This window comes from Enhydra lutris, unplaced genomic scaffold, assembly GCF_002288905.1.
Source record: "Enhydra lutris kenyoni isolate GAN:26980312 unplaced genomic scaffold, ASM228890v2 scaffoldscaffold45, whole genome shotgun sequence".
In the NCBI taxonomy this organism is placed as follows: Eukaryota; Metazoa; Chordata; class Mammalia; order Carnivora; family Mustelidae; genus Enhydra; species Enhydra lutris.
The window spans coordinates 3,014,632-3,039,884 of NW_019154129.1; the positions used below are offsets into that span (position 1 = coordinate 3,014,632).

General features: G+C 50.1%; 1 protein-coding gene across 2 annotated transcripts in view; it reads right to left on the reverse strand.

Moving 5' to 3' along the window:
- The window catches only part of LOC111156006 (nodal modulator 1), a 55,873-nt gene that overhangs the window by 14,815 nt on the left and 15,805 nt on the right, over positions 1–25,253 (reverse strand). For both annotated transcript variants that reach the window (XM_022516533.1, XM_022516532.1), the window contains exons 10-25: positions 24,512–24,617; positions 23,950–24,100; positions 19,464–19,638; positions 17,710–17,851; positions 16,341–16,472; positions 15,150–15,286; positions 13,561–13,648; positions 11,515–11,578; positions 10,404–10,499; positions 7,618–7,836; positions 7,445–7,527; positions 6,218–6,377; positions 5,969–6,095; positions 4,160–4,273; positions 3,188–3,315; positions 1,650–1,791 (exon numbers count right to left, since the gene is read on the reverse strand). In XM_022516533.1, coding sequence (XP_022372241.1) covers positions 1,650–1,791; positions 3,188–3,315; positions 4,160–4,273; positions 5,969–6,095; positions 6,218–6,377; positions 7,445–7,527; positions 7,618–7,836; positions 10,404–10,499; positions 11,515–11,578; positions 13,561–13,648; positions 15,150–15,286; positions 16,341–16,472; positions 17,710–17,851; positions 19,464–19,638; positions 23,950–24,100; positions 24,512–24,617 — 2,064 coding nt within the window. The remainder of the gene's footprint in view (positions 1–1,649; positions 1,792–3,187; positions 3,316–4,159; positions 4,274–5,968; positions 6,096–6,217; positions 6,378–7,444; positions 7,528–7,617; positions 7,837–10,403; positions 10,500–11,514; positions 11,579–13,560; positions 13,649–15,149; positions 15,287–16,340; positions 16,473–17,709; positions 17,852–19,463; positions 19,639–23,949; positions 24,101–24,511; positions 24,618–25,253) is intronic.

Sequence of the window (25,253 nt, forward strand, 5' to 3'; positions counted from 1 at the left end):
TGTCAACAACTCACTGAGTCCCGGTGCCCGACTGCCACGTGTGTGCCAGAAACACCGACTTACTTAGCACCCACAGCTGAGCTCTGAGGTGGACCTCACTCTCATCCTCATCTTACAGATGATGAAGGAGACACAGAAAGGACAAACCCCTTGCCTGAACGTAAATAGCTAAGCGATGACGGAAGCGGGGTTCACACTAGGCAGCTAAGAGCGGAAGGGCGTCCGTGCAGCCAGCAAATGACGGAATTGCAAAGGCTGGGCCTGCACTGGCCTCGTGAGGCCGAGCACCTGGCTGCCACCAACGGACGCCTCTCCCCCACCCTGGCTGCAGTGACCCGAGACGGCATCCCGCCTGTCTGTTCTCGGAACCACTGCACAGGAAGGCAGGGGCCTGGAAGCCACGTGTTCCTCGGGGGCGGGGCTCCCCCCAAACACAGAGCAGGGGACAGCAAGAAAGGAGCATTGCGGTAAGACTTGTGCAGACTCGAAGCCTGGCAAGGTAGCTGTCATCTTGATGGCTCTGCTGAGAACAGGCCACGAGAACATGGGATGGAGTGGTGCACAGAGCCCACCCAGTTCGTGTGCATCCAGCCGGACCATCAGAATTCCAGTCCTCGGCACAGCCAGGAAGACCCCGCCAAGTCCATCCTCCTCCTTCAGCTTGAACACCCCAAGCTCACCAGGCAACCTTCCGACCTGCCTCCCAGGTAGCCCAGTATGTGACCCTGGGATGCTTTTTGTTTGGGGGCAAGAACAGCCGTGTCCCAACTAAATATCTAAATAAACCGGGAACCTGGCTGACATTTCAGCTCATGATCTGGGCAAACAGGAGCCTGCTGCGGAGCTGTGTGTGCCTGTCCATGTGGGCAGCTAGGAGTATCGTGTGTGAGAGTGAAAACCCGGGGAAGGGGCCCAGTGCAGTGGGGCAGTCCAACCCACACGCTGGCAGCGACCACCCAGGATATGGGTAATGTCTGCCGAATGAGCAAACACGTGAACGCACGAGTACGAACTGAGGAAGCACCAGAAACCCTGAACCGAACAATGCAACTGAGCCGCCAAAAGGACAAATGAGCTGGTTGTTTGGCCCACACAAAAAAGTTGTGCGTTTGCGGGGGTTTTTTCTTCTTAATTACTTGTTGACACCTAAAAGTCAGGAGCTTTCACATGGAAATCTGAACTTCTGACTTGTCTTTTGACAATTCAAAGGATCTGGCAGTGCCAAGCCTGTCTTCACAAGTGGCTATAAGGAGCGGAGTGGTAGCTGCCCCTCTCTGGGCTTCACCACAGTCCTCACCACTCCCTAGTGCACACCCAGCATCCTCCGGCCATTCACATGCCTCTTCCGGCCCCACAGACGTTTGGTCTGAGCGCCCTGGCCTAGGCCACAACCACCCAATACCAGGCAAAAGCTCCAGCAGACCCACCGCTTTCCAACTGTATTTGGCCACAAAACCCCAACCCGATGTGTGAGCTCGATGAGAGGTAAACTGTGCCAGGTAAGACAGGGACTAGGAGGATTCTAGAGCCCTAACTCCCCAACCCTAAGCCCCTTGCCCAGCCCATTCATACCAGTCTTTGGGACACCACAAGACACCTCTGCACACAGTGTGAAAAGACCCACTAACAAAAAACGTCCCAAGTCTCACCAGCAATCCACGTAATCTGAATTTCCCGTCCTCATCTGTCACAGTGTCTTCTCCGTAAATACTACAGTCATTCTGTCCCACTGCCTCCACGGCTACACCCTGCTCTGGTTCTCCGTTTAGAGAAGAAACGGTCCCGTAGCAACTAGAGTGACAAGAGAAGACACAGACCATGGTAAGTCCCACGGTTTTCTGAAGCACACGAAGGATCTGCAGTCAAGTGTCCCGCGTTTACCAGCAATTTACGGTGTGCCGAACAGCCCAGAGAGAACTGTCACCGACGACCCAGGCCATTCAGTCCAGGCTGGGTCACTTCTAGATCCAGCCTTCCTGCCCGAAGGCCCGAGCCAGCTGGAAGACTGTGTCATCAATTGCTCTTCTTTACACGTTTGAAGGAATGCTCCGGAAAATTACAATTAAAAAGGGCGAAGCCTTGGGGCTCCTGGGGTGGCTCAGTGGGTTAAGCCTCTGCCTTCCGCTCAGGTCATGATCTCAGGGTCCTGGGATCGAGCCCCACATCAGGCTCTCTGCCCAGCAGGGAGCTTGCTTCCCTCCCCTCTCTCTCTGCCTGCTTCTCTGCCTACTTGTGATCTCTGTCAAATAAATAAATAAAATCTTTAAATAAATTAATTAATAAGAGTTAAGCCTTAATTTATTCCACCTTGTCTTATTTTCATTAAACTGTATTTTTTTTTTTAAGATTTTTTTTTTTATTTATTTGACAGAGCACAAGTAGGCAGAGAGGCAGGCAGAGAGAGAAAGGAGGAAGAGGCAGGCTCCCTGCCGAGCAGAGAGCCCGATGTGAGGCTCGATCCCAGGACCCTGGGATCATGACCTGAGCCGAAGGCAGAGGCTTTAACCACTGAGCCACCTAGGCGCCCCATTCATTAAACTGTATTTTAAATAATGAAGCATCCAATGAAATGGAATCAGTTTCTCTCTCGTTCCACATACTCATTTGAAAACGGCCCATTTTTTCCTCAACTTTTTGATTAATCCGTCCTTACCTCAAGTGCTTCCATGTACCTTTACAAATACATACGTGTGGTGTGTGTACACGTGTCTATATCTTACAGCTCCATAGGGCTAACAGAGCTGACACACAGTGTATCGTCTATGCCTACCAGCATTTGTGCAAACCGTCTCTGCCAGTCTCTGAAACACTGGAAAATGTGAGTGGCTGGGAGACAAGGAATGGAGGAAAACTTAACACTTCTTCCTCTCTCCAACATTTTGAGGCCTTACTCAAGTGAGTTCATTTCCTCCTTCTTAAAATTTAATTCGAGTTTCAAGCCCTTGTAAAAATCAAACTTTTAAGCAACTAAATGGGCTTGCTCAGACCAATTTCAGAATAGGAACTTTGTAACGGAATTACTAATTTGAGGAATTCGAAAAAAAAGGCAACAGTCAACACTCTCTGGACTTGCTCTCGTATCTCCTGTGGCTCCTGAACGGGGGGAGGTGGGTTCCCAGGAAACAGAGGCCTGAGCGGGACTCTCGAGCCCAGGCCCGGACGAGCGGGGAGCAGGCAGGCCGTGCACCTGTAGGCCGTTCGGTAGCCGGTGACGGTGATCTTCAAGTTCTGTCCCTCCTGCACCTCAATCATTTGCGAGGACGGCTCGAACCGGAATTCCTTCATCATGGGTTTGAAGTAGTACTGGCCAGGGCTCTGCCGAGAGAAAGCCCAAACTGAGTCTCTGCTGCCACCTCTAGGTGTGGCTGAACCGGGGCAACTAAAGGCATCAGGGACAGGGGTGTGGCCACCAGAGCTCTGGCGCTTCCCACACAGACAGAAACAGTGACTAGCTCCCCTATAAATGAGTTACAGTGACAGCAATGACAACTGTAACAGCAGGCAGAATTAGGTGCCCACAGTCCCTCTGTGAAGTAGCAACCAACCTGAATTTTATCAAGAAACTGAGGCTCAGAGAGGTCAAGTAGCTTCCCTGCGATGACCCAGCAAGGAAGCCCCGGAGGGAAGATTCGAAGCTGCCTCATTGCCTGCGGGCAACATCCCTGCAGCCGTCACTTTATTCCCACAACTCACAGAACGGCCTATGAACGTATACTTCCTGAGGCCGCATCGGCCAGGGCCCCGGACACCATCTCAAGGGAGACGGTGCTACCCTCCCACCATGTGGACCACAGTTTGCAGAAGAAACACAAGCTAAGCCCCAAATAAGCCTCGGCATTGTCAACAACGTGACGCCGTGGTCTAGCAGAGGGATGCCGAGGACAGGAGCCGCCGCAGCCACGGTAATTAATTACACTGTCGTCGTGACAAGCCGGCGGCCAGAAGACAAGACGCGTCGGCGGAGGGAACATGAATCAGCAACATTAAGTTCTAGTAAGAGCAATACTCTAATTATGGCTGGTCTCCTAAGAAACGTAAAACACTCCACGCCGGGGCTCTGTTCTCACGTTGTCAAGAACCGCAGAAGTCACACATGCCGTTCCCCACGCTCTCGGGGAGGGGGGATGACCGGCAGGCGCTAAACCACAGGTCACCTTACCAGGTTGGAGAACGTCAGAATGCCATTGTCCTGAGTCAAGAGGTTGGAACGGAACACGCCACCGCTGAGGGACAAGAGGACCCCGGGAAGGGGCTGGTCATCTTCGGCCTTTATCTGAGGGCGAGAAGGGAAGACAAGAGCAATGTAGACTCCCATTCCCCACTGAAGACAACGTTTCAAAAGTCAAGAGGCAACTCTTCTCGGTTGTGTTTCTTCTATCGTGATCTGCTGGGGGACAGAACGTCTACTCTTCCACCCCAGGGGTAACTCCTGTTAAGAGTCTGGCATGCAGCCTTCCAGAATTGTCTCTGTGCCCACACGAGCACGTAAACACCACAGGCTAGTGCTGACTGACAGGCAAGTTCACGGCAGGGGAGAGGGGAGGGCAGGTGGATCAAGCACGGGACCCCGCCACACGGCCCTGCACCCCACCAGCCCTCATCCCTGACACTGGTTCTTACTTCCCGCACTGCCAGGCCACACACGCCTGCGCACTGTGTCCTCACGCACAGCACCCTGAAGCAGGGGGCAGCCGTCCACAGCGCGCAGACTGGCCGCCTGCTTTTGCAACAGAAAAGGAGGGACCATCAAAGTGTCCAGAAACAGGTATATCTTTGTGCACTTATGGTTTCCTCTATTCCTAGGGGAATGGCCGGGACATCGTGCCCTCTGAATTCAAAATGACGCCAACACACTGCGCACCGAAGCGACTGGAGCCACCTCCAGTTCCATAAATCATCCACGCCCAGGGCCCTACACACGCTCCAAAAAATGGCCATTGTCTGAACCACTGCGAATTTAACCTAAAACCCAGTGTTTTTCCCCTAACTTCCTTTGCATTTGGTGAAGTTGAGTGCTGCTCCTAGGTTAACTAGTCACTTGGACGACTTCTGCCAATTGCTTTTTCCTATACTTTGCTGTTCTTTTTTCTATGGGGTTTGCCATTTTCTTACGGATTTTAGCAGTTCCTGATAATCCAGGGTATTTCTTATGGCTCAACAATTCTTCCCAGTTGGAATGTCTTTTGATTTACTTTAAAATGCATCCTGCACAAGAGAATTTGAAATTTGTACGAGAGGTCATCTGTGCTGCTTTTCCTTGAACCTCTATGTGAAAAGAACCACACTCAAGGACCTCGACACTGGACTCTGGACTCCACACGGCATGTTTCTTCCCAAGAAGAATGGAGGGAAGAGAGAATGACATCAAATACCACTCAAGGGGGGGCGCCTGGGTGGCTCAGTTGGTTAAGCCTCTGCCTTCAGCTCAGGTCATGATCCCAGGGTCCTGGGATCGAGCCCCACATCGGGGTCTCTGCTCAGCAGGGAGCATGCTTCCCCTCCTCTCTCTCTCTGCCTGCCTCTCTGCCTACTTGTGATCTCTGTCAAATAAATAAATAAAATCTTTAAAAAAAAAAAATACCACTCAAGGAACATTCTATCCTTTTACACACAGCACAGTTAAGGGTGAGAGCTTGAAACACTTGCCAAAGGGTACACAAACAAGCTAAAGTCAACAGGTCTCCAAATTACACCGGGTGGAAGGAAGCCCCCGAAAAGGGAACATTCTGTATGATTCCATCTGTGTAAACTCTAGGAAACGCAAACTAACCCACTAGTGACAGAGAGCAGATCAGATCAGCAGGAGGGGCGGGGTGGGGCGGTACAAGGAAACTCAGTGGGGTGGTAGACTGTCACTGTTTTCAAGGATGTACCCATACGCTAAAATAATCAAATTTTAGGCTTTATGTGCAGTTTACTGTATGTCAATTATTATACCTCAATAAAACCACTTTTTAAAACGTGTTACCTCAAAGCTGACGCCGGCCAAAGCATATGCCTTAAAGTCTCCTATGGTTCCTTCCACCGCAGTCAAAACATAGCCTTCCTTCTGCGAGGACACAGTGTACTCCAGGTCGCTGTGCAGGGGCCCCACGCTGCACAAAAGCAAGGAGATGCCGGGTGGCTGTGTGTCACACCTGCGGGAGGCCTCATCAGCCCCGCAGAAGCCTGGGCTCTCCACCAGGTCCCAAGCAAGTACTTCTTTGGCAGGCCTTACCTATAGGCGCCTCTGTCATCAGTGAAGACTGTGATCAGGGGAGAGCTCGCCCCCTTTTCACTGATGACAATCTCGACTCCCTCCAACTCTGGGTGGATCTGGCCTTCCAGAAATAAGCCGGCTTTCCCGTGGATCTCGATCAGCTTTCCCGGGCAGCTTTCTAAGCAGGGAAGAAACAGAAGAATGGGACCCAGCTGCCGTGGGAGGGGGCATTCTGGCTGGGGGTTTCCCACTAAAGAGGGGCCTGAAACAGAGGTATCTGAAGCTAGCGCTAAATAAGGTTGTTTAACATTTAACAGAAACCACAAGAATCAGGGAACCCATGCCTCTATCCTTGAAAGGCCTTGCTCAATGACTGGGAATGTCAGCAGATAAATCTGACAAAGGCTGGGTTCTTACTACCGCTTTCTCCATTGAAACAAGGCCTTTCTGGCAGGTAAGAGGCTATGCAACTGGACCTGAGGTAGGAGCTCACCCCAAATGGGCTGCCCGCAGGGAAGTCATGCTATTCAGTACACCCTCCTTCCAAACACAGATCACGTCAACGCCCAGGACCTAATGAGCCCATAACACTAGACGAAATGATCAGGGGGCTCCTGGGTGGCTCAGTGGGTTAAGCCTCTGCCTTCAGCTCAAGTCATGATCTCAGGGTCCTGGGATCGAGCCCCACATCGGGCCCCCTGCTTAGCAAGGAGCCTGCTTCCCTCTCCCCCTCTGCCTGCCTCTCTGCCTACTTATGATCTCTTTCTCTATCAAATACATAAATAAAATCTTTAAAAAAAAAAAAAGGAAATGATTGGAAGCCAAAATACAAATATTCCACCAGCCATAATTCTAATTGTCTGGTCTGAAGAAAACCCTCCCTCACCCCTACCAACAAGTATAAACACCACGAAGAGTTCAGACATCTGGTGGCTAATGCTCACATTTCAGTAAGCAACGGCTTTTTCACCTGCCTTTCGGTGGCAAACTAAAAATGCAGGGAAAACAGCTGGTAGTCCTTCTCCAGAGAGATGGCCCAAGTTCTAATAACCAGAGTTACTTTCATCGACTAAGACCTTCCATTCACTCACTCACTCACCAAGCAGTCACAGCTCTGTGCCAAAGGGGATTTCAGAAGCTGTACAGAGACGGTCTCATGAGAAAAATGACACAGAACATGTTTTTAAGTGCAGGTAAAGGAATGGCTGCAGAGATGTGTCGCTGGCTCCCCGAGTTGACACTTACCTCCGCTGACAGTGGCTTCCATGGAAGGCGGGTAGAAGAGCAGCTCTTTGGACGATGGTGTGACAGTGATTTTCTCTCCAGACCTAAAACAATGAAAATACTTCCATGCGGCTGGTGCTGCCCTCCATTAGGAAGGCGATCAGAACGAAGGACAGTGGAGAGAGCGAGCTTACCGTGCCCAGTAGGAGAAGTCATAGGAGAAGGGGCCCTGGAGCTCCTCTACCATCTCCTGGACGGGGGGCTTGGTCCTCCCTTCCCCCACATCCTCCTTGCCGTTCTTCTCCCGCTCCTGCCTTCGGCTCTCAATCTCGGCCAGCTGCTGCTCCCTCCGCAGCTCCTGCACAGACTTCAGGGGGCCTAGGACCAAGGCGGGTTCACTGTCAATGGAAGATCTGGAAGACAGGAAGGAGCAGCCCAGAGCAGGTGGTCACTTATCCCTGCAGTTGGTGGCAATTTGACATTTCAACAAGGAGTCAGCCACAAGTAAAAAAGCCAACCCCCTTATAAGGCCACCACAGTGGCACATTCCAGTTCTGTTTCGAACCTACCAATCATTTCTTAAAAAAATAAAAACTGAACTTCTTTATGATGGCAGCAGATCTAGGAGCTCTCAGCTGGGATGAAGTACTTTTGTCTTGAAGAAAGTGTCAGATTTCTCGTAGGATGTGGAAGTCTTTGCACACCACCGTCTTTTTTCATTCAACCCTAACCAAGAACACTCTGCTAGAGAACCGGTACGCTGGACAGAAGACATTCCCTGACTGTGTGGAATCCACATTCCGGTGGGAAGAGGCAGACGGCCAACAGAAAATGATGTCAGGTAAGTACAAGAGAAAAACAAAGCAGCATGGAAGGATAGAGTGCTGGGAACATGGGGGTGCTGTTCTTTACTGGGCTCCCTGGTGAAGGAGCATGGTGGGCAAGAAAATAGCAAGTTCAAAGCCTTTGGAGCCTGGGAGGGTGCTCTTTTGGGGAGATAGCCAGAAGACAGAGGTGGCCTGGGCAGAGGGACCCAGGGAAGAATCAGAGGGGTCAGAGGGTCACAGTGGAGCAGGTGTCAGACTAGGGCTTCGCAAGCCTTGTTGTGAACCCGATTCCACTTGGGGTGGGATGGAGAGCCACTGGAGCTACAGGCAAAGGCATGACATGATCTCTACTTCAAAAGGATGAACTCTGCCTTCTGCATGGAAAACACACCGTCATGAAGTAAGAAGGCAAACAGGCCAGGGAAGATGGCTGTAGCAACGATCCAGACAGGAGAGAGTGGCTCACACCAGAGTATGTAGGCAAAGTGCTGAGAAGGGACAAGATGGCAGGCATATTTCACTGTACAGCCAAGGATCTGCGCATGGACTGGTTGGGTATGGGATGCGGGAGAAAGAAGAGTCTAGGACCATCTTGAGAGATGACAAAGACTGGGTCTGTGGAGGGCAACAACCAGGAGTCCAGTGTGGGACACAGTGAGCACAACAGCCCCGGGAGGGATCCAGGCAGCCATGTCCCACCGGTACATGCATCTCATACAATCCCCAGCACAAGCAAATGAAACAAAACACCCTCTGAGGTTACAAAAATGGATTCAATAAAGACTGAAAATAAGAGAAGATAGGGTCATGACTGGTAAGAACATGAATTTCTAGTCCCACCAGTAATTGCTACTTTCCAAGCAGGAGAATAGCAAAAGGCGCTGTTCCAGCACCAGGCACAATTCTGGGTCTGCAAGAAACACTCCCAAGTCCATCTCCAAGACACCTGGTTCCCCTGAGGGATGTGGGGCCCCTTCAATCCACTCTCCTCAGCCAGCAGCCCAGGACTGTCCCCAACACTCGTCCCTCCTGACCCCACTGCTCAGTGCGTTGCCACATCCTATCAGTTCTATCTGCTCAACAGCCCCCCAGCCCACTACTATCTGTCTGGCTGAACCCCCATCAGTGCCTACCGGGACTCCTGCCTCAAGGGATGTCCACCTGTGGGCTGCTTCTACCTGTTCACTCAGCAGCCAGGGGGGGAGCTTTTTGAAGCAGTCACCCTCTACTTAAAACACATCCTAGTGTCCATGGGACAAAGCAAAGACCCTTAACACAGGCTGGGGCTACTGGCCTGCCTCCCCTGCGGGCCCCCCCCCCCATCCTCACACGGCCCAGTACAAAGCTCTCATCGCAGGTGCAACCTCACAGTTCCATGTGCAACACCCGGACAACTGTCCGTGTTCCCTGTGGCTTCTAAGTCCCACATATGCAGGGGCTGGCCCTGAACACCAAAGACTCTCCACAAACACTTTTGGCACAGGAGGACGAGTAGAAAAGGCAGTGGACAGAGAGATGGAGACACAGCTAAGAAGGTCACTTAAGGTAAGGAGGGGAAAAGTTACTCAAGTTCCCATCCTCTCTCACAAAGAGAGTCCGTGGCCAAAATTCTTTGATTTCTCGAGAAAATTAGGGTGTCAGACGCACCTCACCACACTGTAAACATTCCTCTCAAAGGTGACGTTCGCATGAACCTGACCCTCGGTGAAGGACCGTCTTTCATATACCTTCTCCCTCATGATCCTTCATAAATCAGGTGCCATCTCTACTTGCCCAACCTTCAAGAAATGGTCTCAAGAAAAACAGGCAATTTCTCTGAATTTCCTAAAACACTTGAAATACAGTGAACAAGGTAGAGAATTTTTTCCCCCTTAGCCGAGACAGGACGTGTAAAGGGTTCAAACAGAAATTTAAGGCACAGAAATGAGCTGTCAGAAGGCTCTCACTCAATCCACAGTTAATTCCAGAATCATAAAAGGAGAAGATCAAGGCTATGGTGAATTTACGGCTATGTCGTGTAAGAGGAAAGGCCGTCTGTACACAAACCTAGAGATAAGAAATCAAAAATAATTTCCAGAGTGTCTGCTGGAGAAGTCCCCGGGCCTCGTCCACCACCCTGCTGTGCTCAGGCCACCGCAGAGCACGAGTCTTACTTGATCGTCACAGTGACATCCATCATTTTGTCAGTGGTGATAGTTCCAAGGACATGGTGGCGAATGGCTGTCAACGTCAAGATACTGGGTGACGACCTATAAATCAAAGAGAGAAGAAAACACCAGTAACATCACCTAGTTGTTCTCAAAGGATCAGAGACACACCCTTTATGGGCAACCATTCGGACCCTGAAATATACTACACGGAATTGCTCTAAGTTTCGGGTGAGGTACTCCTGACATACCTATCAGTGTTTTAAAGAATAAACTAGGGGCGCCTGGGTGGCTCAGTGGGTTAGGCCTCTTTGCTCGGCTCGGGTCATGATCTCATGGTCCTGGGATCAAGCCCTGCACCGGGCTCTCTGCTCAGCGGAGAGCCTGCTTCTTCCTCTCTCTCTCTGCCTGCCTCTCTGCCTACTTGTGATCTCTCTCTGTCAAATAAATAAATAAAATCTTTAAAAGAGAAAGAAAGAAAGAATGAATAAACTAATTTTCTGCTCCAAAATTTGACACCTCCAATTCCCAATGAAACCCTCCAGCGTTTGTAAGAAATGTAAAAACGGGAGGCTGGAATTTGAGAAACTCCCATCACAGTGAAGGCTAGAGGATTTAACCAAGAAAGTTACACCACTTGAAAACTTCAGCCTTCCGTCCTGGGTTTATAGAATTTCGAGGAAAGAGATCTCAACTCCATTTACTCAATAATTTATCCAAGTGTTGGGGTGCCTGGGTGGCTCAGTCGGTGAAGCGCCCGACTCTTGATTTCGGCTCAGGCCATGATCTCAGGGTCATTTAGATTGAGCCCAGTGTCGGGCTCTGCACTGGACATGGAGTCTGCTTAGGATTCTCTGTCTCTCCTTCTGCCCTTCTTCATATTCTGTTCACACTCTCACTCTCTTTCTAAAAATAACAACAACAACAACAACAATAATTTATCTAAGTGTCTTAAAATCCTTACGTGAAAATTCTTTTTAATATCTAATTTTACCTCTCCCAGAAAAAATACAGAAAAAAATCTCCTTCTGGTTTTCAGAAATAACTGAAGAAGAGGTGCGCGCCCACTCTCCTCCAGAGGCTCACACACACCACGGGCGGCGACCACCCAGCTTACGTGTCGTAGGTGTAGAACGCTTGCTCAAACCGGTGGCAGGAGCGAGGGGTCACCTTGTACACACCTGCAGCCGGGAAATCAGAAGTAACATTCAGAGGAGGGTGTCTATCACCCTGGGCACGTCCAGCACTGAAAATCCACAGGCAGCACCTCTCACTCGAACACACAACACATAGCAGATGTGCAGTAATGAGATCCCAGATGCCTTTTCTGCTGTCTCTGGCAGCTTCTTCACAATGACCTGGTCCATTTCCTGACCCCTCACAAGCTCAGGATTTCATTTTCCATAACTGAACAGCTCACATTAGTTTCAACTGCCCAGACCAAGCTAACAGGGATGTGCACATGGAGAACAGGAAACACGTTTCTACCATTTCTACCGCAAGTGAGACCGAGAATTTTCCACTTAACAGATTCTGTTAGAGATCCAAGAGATAACCACCTTCTTAGACTCAGCCTGACCTCCTTCCTAGAAATATTCCTAAAATGGGGCATGGAGCAGAGGAAGGCCCAGAAATTTATGGAACGATTGCAGAGGACACTTGTATGCCATGAACTTAGATGGGGTAACAGCTAAGTCGTTTGCTGGAGGAAAACAGTCAGTTTCAGGAAGATTCGAAACCTCACGATTTATTCCCCGAAACAGTCACTAACCCACCTGGTGGCCATGCTTCCTACCAAAACCTGAAATGAGTTCCAAGTACCTCTGCTGTTTTCACCCCACGGAGGAAGGCCCTGTACAATTACTAAGAGGAAAAAGACTTGGGTTTCTCCGTTCCGTTCACTGCATTCTTTTCATACTACAAATGTGGACGGAGCACCAGCACCCACTCCAGGCCAGCTATCATGCTGGGGACAGCAACACAGCAGGGAAGACTGAGTATTCTACCTCAAGAACCGAGAGAAGTCACTAAATTATTCACCAGGAATATGCAAAATAAAACCACCACGAAAGGCCACTTCACACCCTCTGGGACAGCCAAAATCAAAAAGACCTAACAGATGATGTGAGGATGTGGGAAAACGGGAACCCATGCACACTGCTGGTGGGGACACCAATGGGCACACATGGCCCCGTCAGAAAACTGTTCGGCAGTTTCTTAAAAAGTGATGCATAAATCTGCCCTATGACCCAGCGGCTCCATTCCTGGGCATCTAACCCAAAAGAAATGAGAACAGATGCCCACACAGACTCGGACCCAAATGTTCATGGCAACATTATTCTTAAGAGCCAAAAACTGGGAACTTCCACCAACCGGTGAGTGGACACACAAAACACGATCTACCCACACAACGGAATTCAGTAACAACAAGGAACAGACCACTAATACCTGCCCCAACACGAACCTGAAAACATTATGAGGAACTTCAAAAATGTGCTAAGAGAAAGGAGGCAGACAGAATACCACTGTGGTAGGATTTCGTGTATATGAAATGTCCAAAAAGGCCAATCCATAGACACAGAAAATAGATTAGTGGCTGCCTGGGGCTTGGAGCAGACCTTCACTGGAAACGTGCATGAAGAGTATCACCAGGTGATGAAATACTATAAACCAGATTCTGGTTATGCTCGCGTAACTGGGTAGGTTTATTGAAATTCTTGAACGGATTTTTTTTGTATGTTGTAAATGAGTGAATTTTATGGTCTAAAATGGCACCTCAGTAAAGTTGTTCCAAAGGGAGAGAAGCCACTGAAGGATTTTAAGCAAAGTGGGACATGATCCAACTCTTATCTTCAAAAGATCACTTTTAAGGAAAGGTCACTGGCCCACGGTATAGTATTTCTCGAGGGGAAAGGCCCCAGCTGCCTCTACCCAACTCGAATCCTGGAGACCAGGAATGCTCTCCACACCCCGGCTCTAATTCTCTGAGTCGAAATACCACTTCCTCCAGAGGAAAGAGACAGAAAAACCAGGGTACACTAACCACAACCGAAATTGATAGTCTGACGCAAACAGAACCCAGGAAGGAAAAAAAGGCCTTTATCACAATCCTCGGTGCCTTTCCATTCTCCAACTCAGAGCCCATCAATCCTTCCAGACTCACCAGGCTTGGACAGGCAGAATCGGTTGACTCCTTTGGAGAGGTTATAAATCCCCACGTTCTCAGGTCCATTTCCATCCTGATAAAATTCCTAAGAGACCAAAGCCAATACAATGACTTACTAGGGGAGATGAAGACACTAAGATGATTAATAATATTTCTGTTTCTGAACCAGTCATGTGTTTTACCCATTAATCATTTGAGCAGTTGAGTGCCAGAGGAAAATTAAAAACCTTCAAAAACTTCCCACAAAAACATGCTCTTTTTCATTCAATCAACTAATATTTATTGAGCACCTGCTATGGGACAAGCCCGGGGCTGGGCCTTGGTGGCTGACGTGGCTCCTGCTCTCAGGGGGCTTATATTCTAATACAGGAAGACAGAAAATCAATGTGGTCAACAAATAAATGAGATTTCAGCGAATAAGTAATAGAGCGGTGGGCAAAAACAGCCAGGGAAGCAGGCTAGAGCAGGAGTGTGGCAGGGGCATCTCGGCTGGCTGGGCTCAGCGCAGGACCTCTCCTGAGCAGGCAGCATTCGGGCTGTAGCCTGAATGATGACAGAAAACCAACCACGTGCACTGCTGGAGAAGACGCAGCAATCCAGGCAGAGGGAAGTGCATGTGCAAAGGCCCAGAGAAGGAATGAGCCCGGTGTAGAGGTGGAGAGAAGGCTGGCGTGCCAGAGACCAGGCAGCGAGGTGGAGAGAGAGGTAGGGGGCTGGGGGTGAGGGAAGGGCCTTGCTGGCCACTGTTATGGAATGTGGATCTTGTCTGAAGGGAAACAGACACCTGCTGAGGAGTTGAAGGACGAACAACGTCCTAAATGTCTACCACTTACTCTCAGCTGGGCACCAAAGAACCCATTGCCTGCAGCCACACTGCTTGGGGAGCACCCGTTGTAAAGCAGGTAGGGCAGTCACCTGGCACTGGAAACACGCGCTGCCATCGCTCCAAAGGTCTAACGTGAGCCATGGCTTAACTGCCACTTGCCTCCGTTTCTCCATCGGAATCTGACAATGACGTCTACCATCGCCAGAAGCCAAAAAGTTCTAGAAAACTCATGAATGGACCTAGACAGGCCTACACACCTGTTCTCTTCCCTGAAACCCAGGGGGCACTGACTGTCAGGGAGACTCCATCACCAAGACAGTAAGATCCAAGCCACTCTGTCCTTTGCCCCAGAATAAATACACCAGAGAAACGGACTCGGCAGGACCTACCAAAAATAATAGCAGAATACACCCAGGAAACCAAACACAGAAGAGATTTACTTAAACTTCACTAAAACCCCAAGAAGTGGGTATTATGATCCCAGGGCTACCAAAAAACCAATGTGCTCCACACTACAGCTGTCCCAAATCACTCATTAAAGTTAGAATTTCATTTGGGGCCAGGACAAGGAAATCTCCCAAACAAAGGCATCCTTCCTCTAAGGGGTTTCAAAAGCTCACTGGCTATGCTTTCCTAAATAGGGTGGTAAGTGGGGGGGCGGGCAGAAAAGGCCATTTGACTTAACGATGATTATAATCTCCTTTGCATGCTAGTACCTTCCCACTTTCCAAACAAGAGAACCCTCACGAGGCAGGCATACCAGAGTGATTGCGTGAGAAAGGGAACATCGCAGCATGTAGCCCGTCTGCCTAAACTCAATCGTTGACACGTCATCTTCTAGAACTTCCACCTCCAGACTCTTGTTTTTCCAGCACCAATCTTCATGCATGATGCTTACTGGAAAAGCCACAACACAGACACACATGGGCACAGAGCACATCACCTCCCTGAGTAAAAATTACAGTGATTTAATTTTTTAAAATGTGTATGTGCACATACATGCACACACACACACACACACACACACACACACACACCCCATATAACTAGTAATGGTTAGAAAAAAATAAGAACTAAAGAGAAAAATGGAACTGGTGGTCATTAACATCAGTAAGAAAGAAATTTGATGGTGTCTAAAGAGCACACTCACAAGTAAAGATATTTAGGAGGCAGTAAACTTTCCTGTAAAGGGCCAGAAAGTACATATTTTCAACTCTGCAGGTCGTGCAAATATTCAACTCTGCCTTCACAGCATATAAGCAACTATAGATAATACATTAGCAAATGAGTGTGGCTGTGTTTGAATAAAACTTTATTTATAAAAACAAGCAGTTGGGCCCCCTGCCCTAGTGTGCCAACACCAGACAGAACAGAAAATATAATTTCCCAGATAAAACAGCCTACTTTATAAGCTATTCACTGCCAGTGACTCCAAGCTGAGCTTCGAGAAAGCAGAAATACAGCCCATGGGTGACTTCTTGAGAGCAGCAGGGAAAAGAGAAGCAACGCTGGCCGGCACCTACTGCTTCCCAGGCACTATACACACTCTATTTCATTTTGTTCTGCACAATACAGAAAGTCGTATCCCTCCTATTTCAGAAGGCAAAACTGAGTCTCAGGGAGATCACACAGCTGCTAAGTGGTAGGACACCAGTGTCATTCTTTCATGCACTTGGAAATAAAATGGCATGAATGAGGGCACCCTCCCCAAACAGAAGACACGTGTGGGTTGTCCTGACAAGGTGGCAGTGAGTGCAGGGAACAGCAATTCTTGCCTTATCACCCGCTGCTAAATAACACACGTTCAAGGTCAAGGGGTGAGAAAGACAAGTAAAGGTATGCAGCTGGGATGCAAACTGAGAGCTGGAATGCAAATTGAGAGCTGGATTTCGGAAAGTTTTGAAAGACAAGAAGTACATGAGGGCCGCGAGATGCCACCTTTGGGTCTTACTTTTGTATTTTCCCGGCAGCACGTTGTCAAAGGTGAACGTCATTGAGTTGACCTTGCCGGAGAGCTGGAGGCTCCGCTTCTCGCCCTGGCGGCTGAGGGACTGCAGCGTCACCAGCAGGTCACCACAGGTGTCTGCAGAGCAGAGACAGGAGCACCTCAGGCAGCTGCCCTCACCAGCTATAGCCCAGTTTTGAACCCTCCACCTCTGGGTGTGGCTGGCCACCGCTTATGTCCCAAAGGGCAGCGACAGCAGGCTTCCTTTCCCGCCAACATGCATCTGCTCAGCCCTAAGACACCACCCCCTATGCAGGTCATCAGTACCCAACAATGGAGCCACCAACAGTGAAAGCCACCCCGTCATTTATTGAAAACCCCTGTGCAAGCACAGAAGATAGGAGACGCGAAACAATATTACAGAGCCACCTGCGATGTCAGATGGATGGTGAAATGAGGGAAGAAGTATTCATGGAGCACCAGAAGCCACGGGACATCTGGGTGGCTCAGTGGGTTAAAGCCTCTGCCTTTGGCTCCGGTCATGATCCCAGGGTTCTGGGATCAAGCCCCGCATCGGGCTCTCTGCTCAGAGGGGAGCCTGCTTCCCCCTCTCTCTCTGCCTGCCTCTCTGCCTATTTGTGATCTCTGTCAAATAAATAAATAAAATCTTTAAAAAAAGAAGAAGAAGAAGCCGGAGAAAAAGAGAGAAAGAAGACAGAACATCACTGAAAGCCCACTTCATTCCAGGCACAGAACTGGGCCCTCTGTCATCATAGTAATATTACTCATAAGAGAAAAGATTTATATGGCTCTCGCTATGTCCCAGGTCCTCACACATGCCATACAGACACTAATTCCTTCGCTCCTCACAACCACCCTACAAGGCAGGTACTGTCACTGTTCTTGCATAGTACAGATGAGAAACTCAAGGCACAGAGAGGTTAGGTAACTTGCTCCAAGTCACACAGCAAGGGAGCAAGACCATGCAGTCTGATTTCAGACTCTATGTTCTTAACATCCGTGCCACATTGCCTGACGTGGCTGTATTAAAGCCTCTCTAAGACCCTCTGAGAGCTGTAGTATTCCCATTCTACAGAAGAAAAAACTGAGGCTGAGCTTACTGTCTCACAGCTGGGAAGTGACAGAGCTGGGAAAAAACCCATGTGTTCTCTTAGGAGCCAAAGCAAAGATACTTCAAGGGAAACGTTTCCAGTGACTCACTGTGTGGCACTTACTCAAAGAACCACACTCAAAACGGACTTGAAAACCATTTCCAGGTGTGGTTTTGGCATTCACCTTGAACACTGCGCAACAGGGAAAAACTCACCGAAATCCCTCTGAAACTATTTGTTCTCAGTTTTAACTGACATCTTACCCAAACAAGAGACTTTCCCAGAAACTGATGCCAAGAACTGCACAAAGGCCACATCCATCACGGGCCTATCGGTCACAGCAAGAGGGAACGTCTGGGGCTTCAAGGTCAGCCCTGCTCTGGTCTCCGCCTCAGGCACCATCACCTGCAGGGACACACAGGATAACATCAGTGTCTGTGTCAAGGCTGCGGCTCCCCGCACCTACAGTGCACCAGAACGTTCACCCAGGCCCAAGGCTAAGTACTTAGAGGACAGACAGACGTTCACTTCTAGGCCTAGTCTTATAATCACAACAAATCCTCAAACGGGCCATGGGAAGGAAACATGTTTCTACTCAGATACAAAAGAACTAGCCTTCAGCCCTGCCACCAAGGGCACGAAAGTCTATCCGGCATAACCTCACAGACACACAGGGCTGTCATCAGTCATCTGTACACTGGGTGCAAACCGCACTAAGACCCAGAACCTTCTCCTGGCTTGAGATCACTCATAAGCTTTGAACCTGTCAACGCAACGTGGATGTCCCCCTAGAAGAATTAAGCTACTTTCTTCTTTTTCTTCTATGTCCTTCCTTAGGCTAAGAAGAGGGACTGGGGAAGAGGGCAGAGGTCACCTACGCCCTCCCTAATAAAGATTACACCCCAAAGTTGCCCTTCCCTGGAAAAGACCCTCATGCTTCGAAAGGGTTTCCAAAGGCTTATCAAAGGCCAGCCTCACGAGAGCTGGCTGCCTGGTAAAGGAGCAAAGAACAGATAGTGTTGCATTCGGCGGAAGCAGGAAAACCACTCTCCTCGTACCCCATCTGCTCATGGGGGGTTCTCACTTGCCGTAGAGGAGAGCACCATCTCAGGGGTGGCCCTTTCCAGCCCTCTCCGCCCCCTCACCTGCCCTTTGTCAGGGAGGAAGAGCAGCAGTTGACCGGACAGACACGAGAGTGAGCTCCACTGAGACACAGTCTACCCTGCGGGCAGGGCCACGGCCCTGAGGCTCCGTGGGCTGACCTCTGGCTGTCTTCTCTCTTGCCTGCCACCCACAACTGTGCTCCGGCCTTCACCCTCATGGCGAGACCACAGGCCAGGGTCGCCCCAGCTCTTCCACCTGCCTCAATGGAGAAGTCAGATGGTGGCAGACTGGCCATCCTCAATTCAGGGTGAGGTGAAGAAACACACCAGCTCTATTCCGGCTTTGGGTACCAGAAGCCATGCACTGTGGACGTGCCACTAATCAACGGTTCATCTGGGGACTTAGGGAAATTCTACAGTTGCCAAAAGCCTGAGAAGGTGGAGGAGGGATTGGCAGGCTGGAGCTAATTCCCAATAAACATCAGGACTGGAAAAAAGAGAGGCCTGTGTATCCTTTCCAAACTGGGTGCCTGTCTGCTCTATAGTGATGTGCAGGAATGTGAAGACCTCAAACTAAGAAACTGGGACTAGAGGGGCATCTGGGCGGCTCAGTGGGTTAAGCCTCTGCCTTTGGCTCAGGTCATGATCTCAGGGTCCTGGGCTCAAGCCCCGCATCGGGCTCTCTGTTTAGCGGGGAGCCTGCTTCCCCCTCTCTCTCTTCTGCCTGACTCTCTGCGTACTTGTGATCTCTCTCTCTGTCAAATAAATTTTAAAAATCTTAAAAAAAAAAAAAAAGAAGAAGAAGAAACTGGGACTAGAAATGTTCCCTCTGACACCCCAAACTGGCTAATAATAACCCTTTAAAAATCACTTTTTTCCCCCCAATGTCTTAAACAGAACAAAACCCATCATACCTGGACTTTGTAGGCCCCTGGTTTTGCTTTAAAACAAAATGATCCATGAGCATCCGTCTCCACGGTGACCAAAGACTTGTCCTTGTCTTGAGACGACAGGACAACTCTGTATTTACTCATCTGCTTGACGGTGTCAGGGAAGCGAATGATTGATATCTGGCCACAGACACTGAACCTGCAACGAGGGGACCATTCATTCCAGCATGAGAACTCAATTATCGCAGGAAAGGCACTTACTAGCCCGAACGAAGCATCCCTCTTCCTGCCCAGCTCCTGGGGACTAGTTTAACCCTAATGAAGAGGCAGAAAAGCAACCCAAAAGACTCCAGCTTCAGAAAGCAACCTCTGGAAGAAAGATTGAGCCTCTCTCTGCGTAAGGGACAAGGCACAGAGGAGGCCCATGGCTGGGTGGTTTCTGGGTTGTGGGTGACATCTGGTGTTATCCCTGGCTGCAAAAGCAATTTCCAGAAACCTGCCGATGATAACAATGCTCCAGGTAAACTGGATCGTTGCTGCAGCTGCGTCGGGCTGAGCCTGTCAGCAGCCTCAAAACCCGGGCCCTACCTAGGGGAAACGGGGCGGGGGCATCCAAGATGCCTTCCTCGCCTGGGATTATATATAATTTGTGGACAAGAGCAATCAGGGCAATGGGAACAGAAAAGGTCATTAAGATAAAATAATTCCAAAGCCAGAACTGAACTCCATACGAGCGAGGAGGCACAGAAGCAACCTAAGACTGAGAGGCCCCATTCAGGTAACAACTCGGGACACGTGGCTCTCAATGAGGAGTACACACTGCCACCAAGGGCTCGTGGAACAGCACGTAACAGGCAAGTCCCCAAGCTAGGAAAGACCAACAGAGACCATCAGCCTCAAGGGACAATCTCCAGTCTGGAGTTGCTCACGTGTTGTAGTGTAAAAAGAAACCACAGCTGGAGGCCACCCCTGTATCCTCAGCTGGTGAAAGGTTCTATTTTCTAATCTTCAAGATCATTTCAGATAAAAATCCATTGCTTCTTGTGATGGAAAGATAAGGAAAGGCGGCTTCGATGCGGGATAATTAGAGGCTACCCTCGACGCTGGAACTCCCACCCTGCTGCAAATAAGAAGGGGTGGAAAACAATAAAGGGGTGGGAGACTGTGCATGTGAAATCTGAGAATGAGGACAAGCCAGTCACCTCACTAGAGTACAGTGACCAGCCGCCACATGAGTTCACAGTCCTGAGCAGGGGGTAAGGAATGAAGGCCTACGTGCTCGGTCCAGCCAGCCACCGGTTTCTATAGGACCATGGCCTAGGAAAGCTGTTCCCACTTTTACCTCCATCATTTTGGGGTGTGGTGGGGAGAAGGCAGGGGTGGGAAGAGGAAAAGGGAGAGAGAGTCTTAAGCAGACTCCTCGCTCAGTAAGGAGCCTGATGCAGGGCTCGATCTCACGACCCTGAGATCACGACCTCAGCCGACATCCCGAGTTGGATGCCCAACTGACTGAGCCACCCAGGTACCCCTACTCCCATACTTCTGAAGGGTTAAGAGGGGGCAGAAAATCTAAAGAATAATAATATCCTGACACACAATAATCATATGAAAATCACATTTCAAGGTTCTAAATAAAGATTAATGGGAACACAGCCATGCCTGTCCACGTACGAACTGGCTATACTGGGTTTGGTCATAGAGGCCGCACAGCCCGTCTGAAGCCTGCAGGTATTTACTCTCGGGCCCTCTACAGAGAAAGTGTGCGGGCCTGTAACACAGATTTGCAGGCACACATCCTGGTTCTCATTTTCCTCTACTGGGCACTTAGAGAGTCAAAGGACAGAAAGGGAATGCTGAGGAGTTATTCTTGAGGACTTTTCATATTCTCTCGATTTGTGTACATGTCACAGGGAGCGTCATCTTGTTTGTTCCAAGCTGAACCTCTCTGCTTCTCTAATATTTTAACAATCCGGCCTGTTTGAACTCATACTCTCAAAGAGACGTGTCCAGTTACCCCAACCTCGAATGTATGCTGGTTTTAGTTTAAAAAATAAACTGAAAAGCTGGTAGGACAGTGTTTTTTCTGCTGAATCCCTTAAAAAATTATTTGTGTCAACAAATTCCTTCATTGGGGTTTAATACGTTTATGGATAGGAATTCATAATTCTGGTGCATTGCGAGATTACTCTCTTCTCATAATCATTTAGACAGAAGTCAAAGCATTTCCTTCTCAGATAAATTGGGATTTTTTTTTTTAAGGTAAGAAATATGAATGAATTAAAAGGCAAATGCGCTATGTTGGCCCAAAAGGGAAACGAATTTTCCCAAAGATGCTCGACGAGTATGGTTCTTCTTTCTTTGACCCAAATATTCCACTTCAAGGAAAAAATGAATACATACAGTTCCCCATGTCCAGCATCTCCTCCACATACACAGTTACTCAAATAAGGAATCTCGGACCCCGGCAGCACAGGGCCTACTGACTCCCTCCCCACATCACCCGCCAAACGCATCTACTTCTCTCGCCCACCCCTGCTGTACCCTGGTCCCACCACCACTACGTCTCTTCCAGACAACTGTTACAACCTTCTCTCGAGTCCCTCCACTCACACCCAGGCCCCCCTGCAATCTCTTCCCCACACAGCAGCCACGGGGGAAAAAAAAAATTGTTGTCTTGAAAACGCCCTGATACCTATCACCCCTTTGCTTCCATTCCATTTGTGGGGGGAAAGGCCACCTGAACAACCCGACTGTGGGTTCTCCGACCTCACCAGCTCCTCCAGCCACACTGGCCGCCTTCCGGAAAGCGCCTCTCCCTCCCCTTGAGGCCTTGGAACATGCTGTTCCTGCTGCCTGGGAAATGCCTCACTTAGCTAACTATGAGTCCCTTCGGCTCAGAGACCCAGTGAGGGTCCTCCCAGGGCCCCGGGTCCTCTTCCCTGCTATCACCATACTCAGCCCAAGTCTGTCTCCCCAGGAAGACAAAAGCCCCGTCTCTGTCATGCTAGTTGGGTTCACTGTTACACACCCAGCCTCTGTCACGGTGCCTCACCCCGAGGAGTTGCTCAAAAAGGTTTATGAAGGAAAAGGAGGCAGGGAGTAAATCCTACATGGTTTTCTGAGCCCCATCACAAAAGAGACAAAGTACTAGGTTCCACCAGCGTACTTCCTAATCACCCAGTTGTCACAGAATCCTTGACCTCGACCCCCGCCTGTCTATAGAAAACGTCACCAATGCCTCCTCAATAACCAAGCCGACAGTATGCTTTCAGGACTCAGCTCCTGGGCCTCCCTGACAGTCAGGCATAACTTTGTACCTAAAACCCACTGCCTGGATCCCCCCAAGGCCAGCCCTCAAACCCCAGCATCTTTGGCCTGCTGTTCTAATTCTACCTGCGGACAACTCTAAGGTTCCGGCTGCCAGCAGCCCGGGCTCAATCTGTCCAGGCATCTGTCGAAGAGCGCCACCTAGTGGTCTTGCCGAACCCTCGGCTCCTCTCGAGGCCCGCAGCTAGGGCTCCGCAGCCCCCCTGCTTCTCCAACTGGGAACCCCTAAATACTTCTCCAACCTGCCCCTGATTTCCCTATCAGGCAAGCCCTCAACAAGTCTGTTTTCATGCCCCTTGCGTCCCAGTCTTGTCCCCTTCGGAGTCATCCCCCACCACTGCTGCCAGGGAGCCTCTCTGCAAATAAAAATCTAACCATGTCACCTCCAGGCTCAAAATGGATCACTGGCCCCCTGACTCCTGGGGGAGAAAGCGCTATTCTTCCAGTGGGGCATGGGAAAAGACCCTCTGAGACCTGGCCCTCCAGCCCCGTCACATTCCTGGGCCTGCCCCACGACACTGAGTCGTATGTCTGTCCACAGACACCATGCTGCTCTAGGTTGCGTGCCTTTGCTCCTGCTGCCTCTCCCCAGGAAGGCCCCACCCTGCTCCATTCAAGTTAGAGTTCAGTGAGCTCCCGGGGCGACTCGGAGAGAGATGGCGGCAAGCCCATGCTACAGGGTGCGTAACACGCAGCAGCGAGGAGCTGAGATCCAGCGATGAGGCCTGGGTTCTCTGCACCACACGGTACCACTGTAGGAGAAAACTACATAAACTCAACCACCGGATGTCCCCTCCTGTCCTCACAGTAAGTGGAGCAAAGCAGGAAGAGCTGTCGCAATGACCAGACACAACTTAAGACAAACTTTCTCTCAAGCAACTACACTTTCTGCGAAAGTCCTCAAGAGTTAAGCCATGGAAGGTTTTACCGATGGGAGGTCAGACAAGAGCTCTTCTTCTAACTTAGACCCCGTTAACTTTGAAGCAAGACCATGTTCCCTAAGCAGCCACATGTACCGTTTCTAAGACTTGGCAACTATCTTTCTCAGGAGGCCAGCCTGACCTTCTCACAGGAGTCTAAAAGCTGATGTGGACCCTCAGCAGAAAGACACAGTCAGACTGAAGGTAATTTTCTCCCCCAGCGTGCACCCTGGCACCTCCACACCCGGACACGGTCCCCTCACCCTGTCGCAATGATGTCAGCCAGCTGCGGCGTGTTTGGTGCGATTTTGATGGTGACGGTTTCAAAGTAGAGGTGTTCTTTCTGAGCGTGGATGGTGTATGTCCCAGTTGTGATGTTCTCCAGGCGGAAAGAGCCATCAGCTTTTGTTTTGACTGTAAAACAGAGAGAGGCAAACGGAAGATGAGCCAAACACAACTGTGCAACCCCTCCATCTATACAAGAATACTTGAGACAAAAAGCCGGCATATTTTCAGTCATGAAGGCTGTTTCCTTCTGGGCACCTGGGTGGCTCAGTTGGTTAGGCGACTGCCTTCAGCTCAGGTCACAATCCCACAGTCCTGGGCTCGATATTGAGTCCCATATTGGGCTCCCCCTGCTCTTTGGGAAGCCTGCTTCTCCCTTTCCCTCTCCCTGCTACTCCCCCTGCTTGTGCACTCTCTCTCTCTCCATCAAGTAAGTATATAAAATTAAAAAAACAAACAAACAAAAAAAAAACTGTCTCCTTTCCATTTCTTTCCATGATCAAGCGGGAAAGAGTTTTGGGGGCTAATGTGGCTGCCGACCTTTGATCTGGTTATTCAGAGTAACAACTGCCTCGGGGACACCTTCTCCTTCGGGTCCATTCAAGACCCTCCCGGTGACGGAAAATCCCATGACATGGAACACGGGCTGGAAGATGAAGAACAGGAAGAAGGTTCACACGTGCCCGAGCGCCAAAGCCTTCCTTATTCACGCACGCTGCTGCCCTGCACGGCCACCAGCTCTGGAGCCCCGCAGGCCAGCCAGACCCCCTCCCAGCTCCCCTAGTCCCCACAGGTCATGCTGCTCCCACACCACTGCACCCTCCCCAGGGCTCTGTCTGTGTTCTTCTACTCTCAACACATACATGTTTGTCAAATCACTGAATAAAAAGGATCTACAGGCTTACTCCCCCAGTTAAAGATCACAGGGTCAAACTTAAGAGGGCTGCCCCCACCACCCTTGTTCCCATTCTGCCTCCTCCCCTCCAGATGCCCCCATTCCGGTGAACCGTACCACCCTCCTATCTCCCAACCCCAAACCACACCGTCACCTGGGACCCCTGCCCACACTCCAACCTTAATCCATCCTATGCCTCCCACCCCACCCCTGCAAGGTGTCCCACCTGCTGCCACCACAACCCGAATTCGAGTCGTCCTTGTTCACTCCACCTAAGCCACCTTCCTCACTCACCATGGTGCTCTGGGCTTGGTTTACCCGTGTCTGTGCCCCCACTCGTGGCTCTGCTCTATCCGGGGTCACTCTGGTCCAGCCACCCTGATCTCT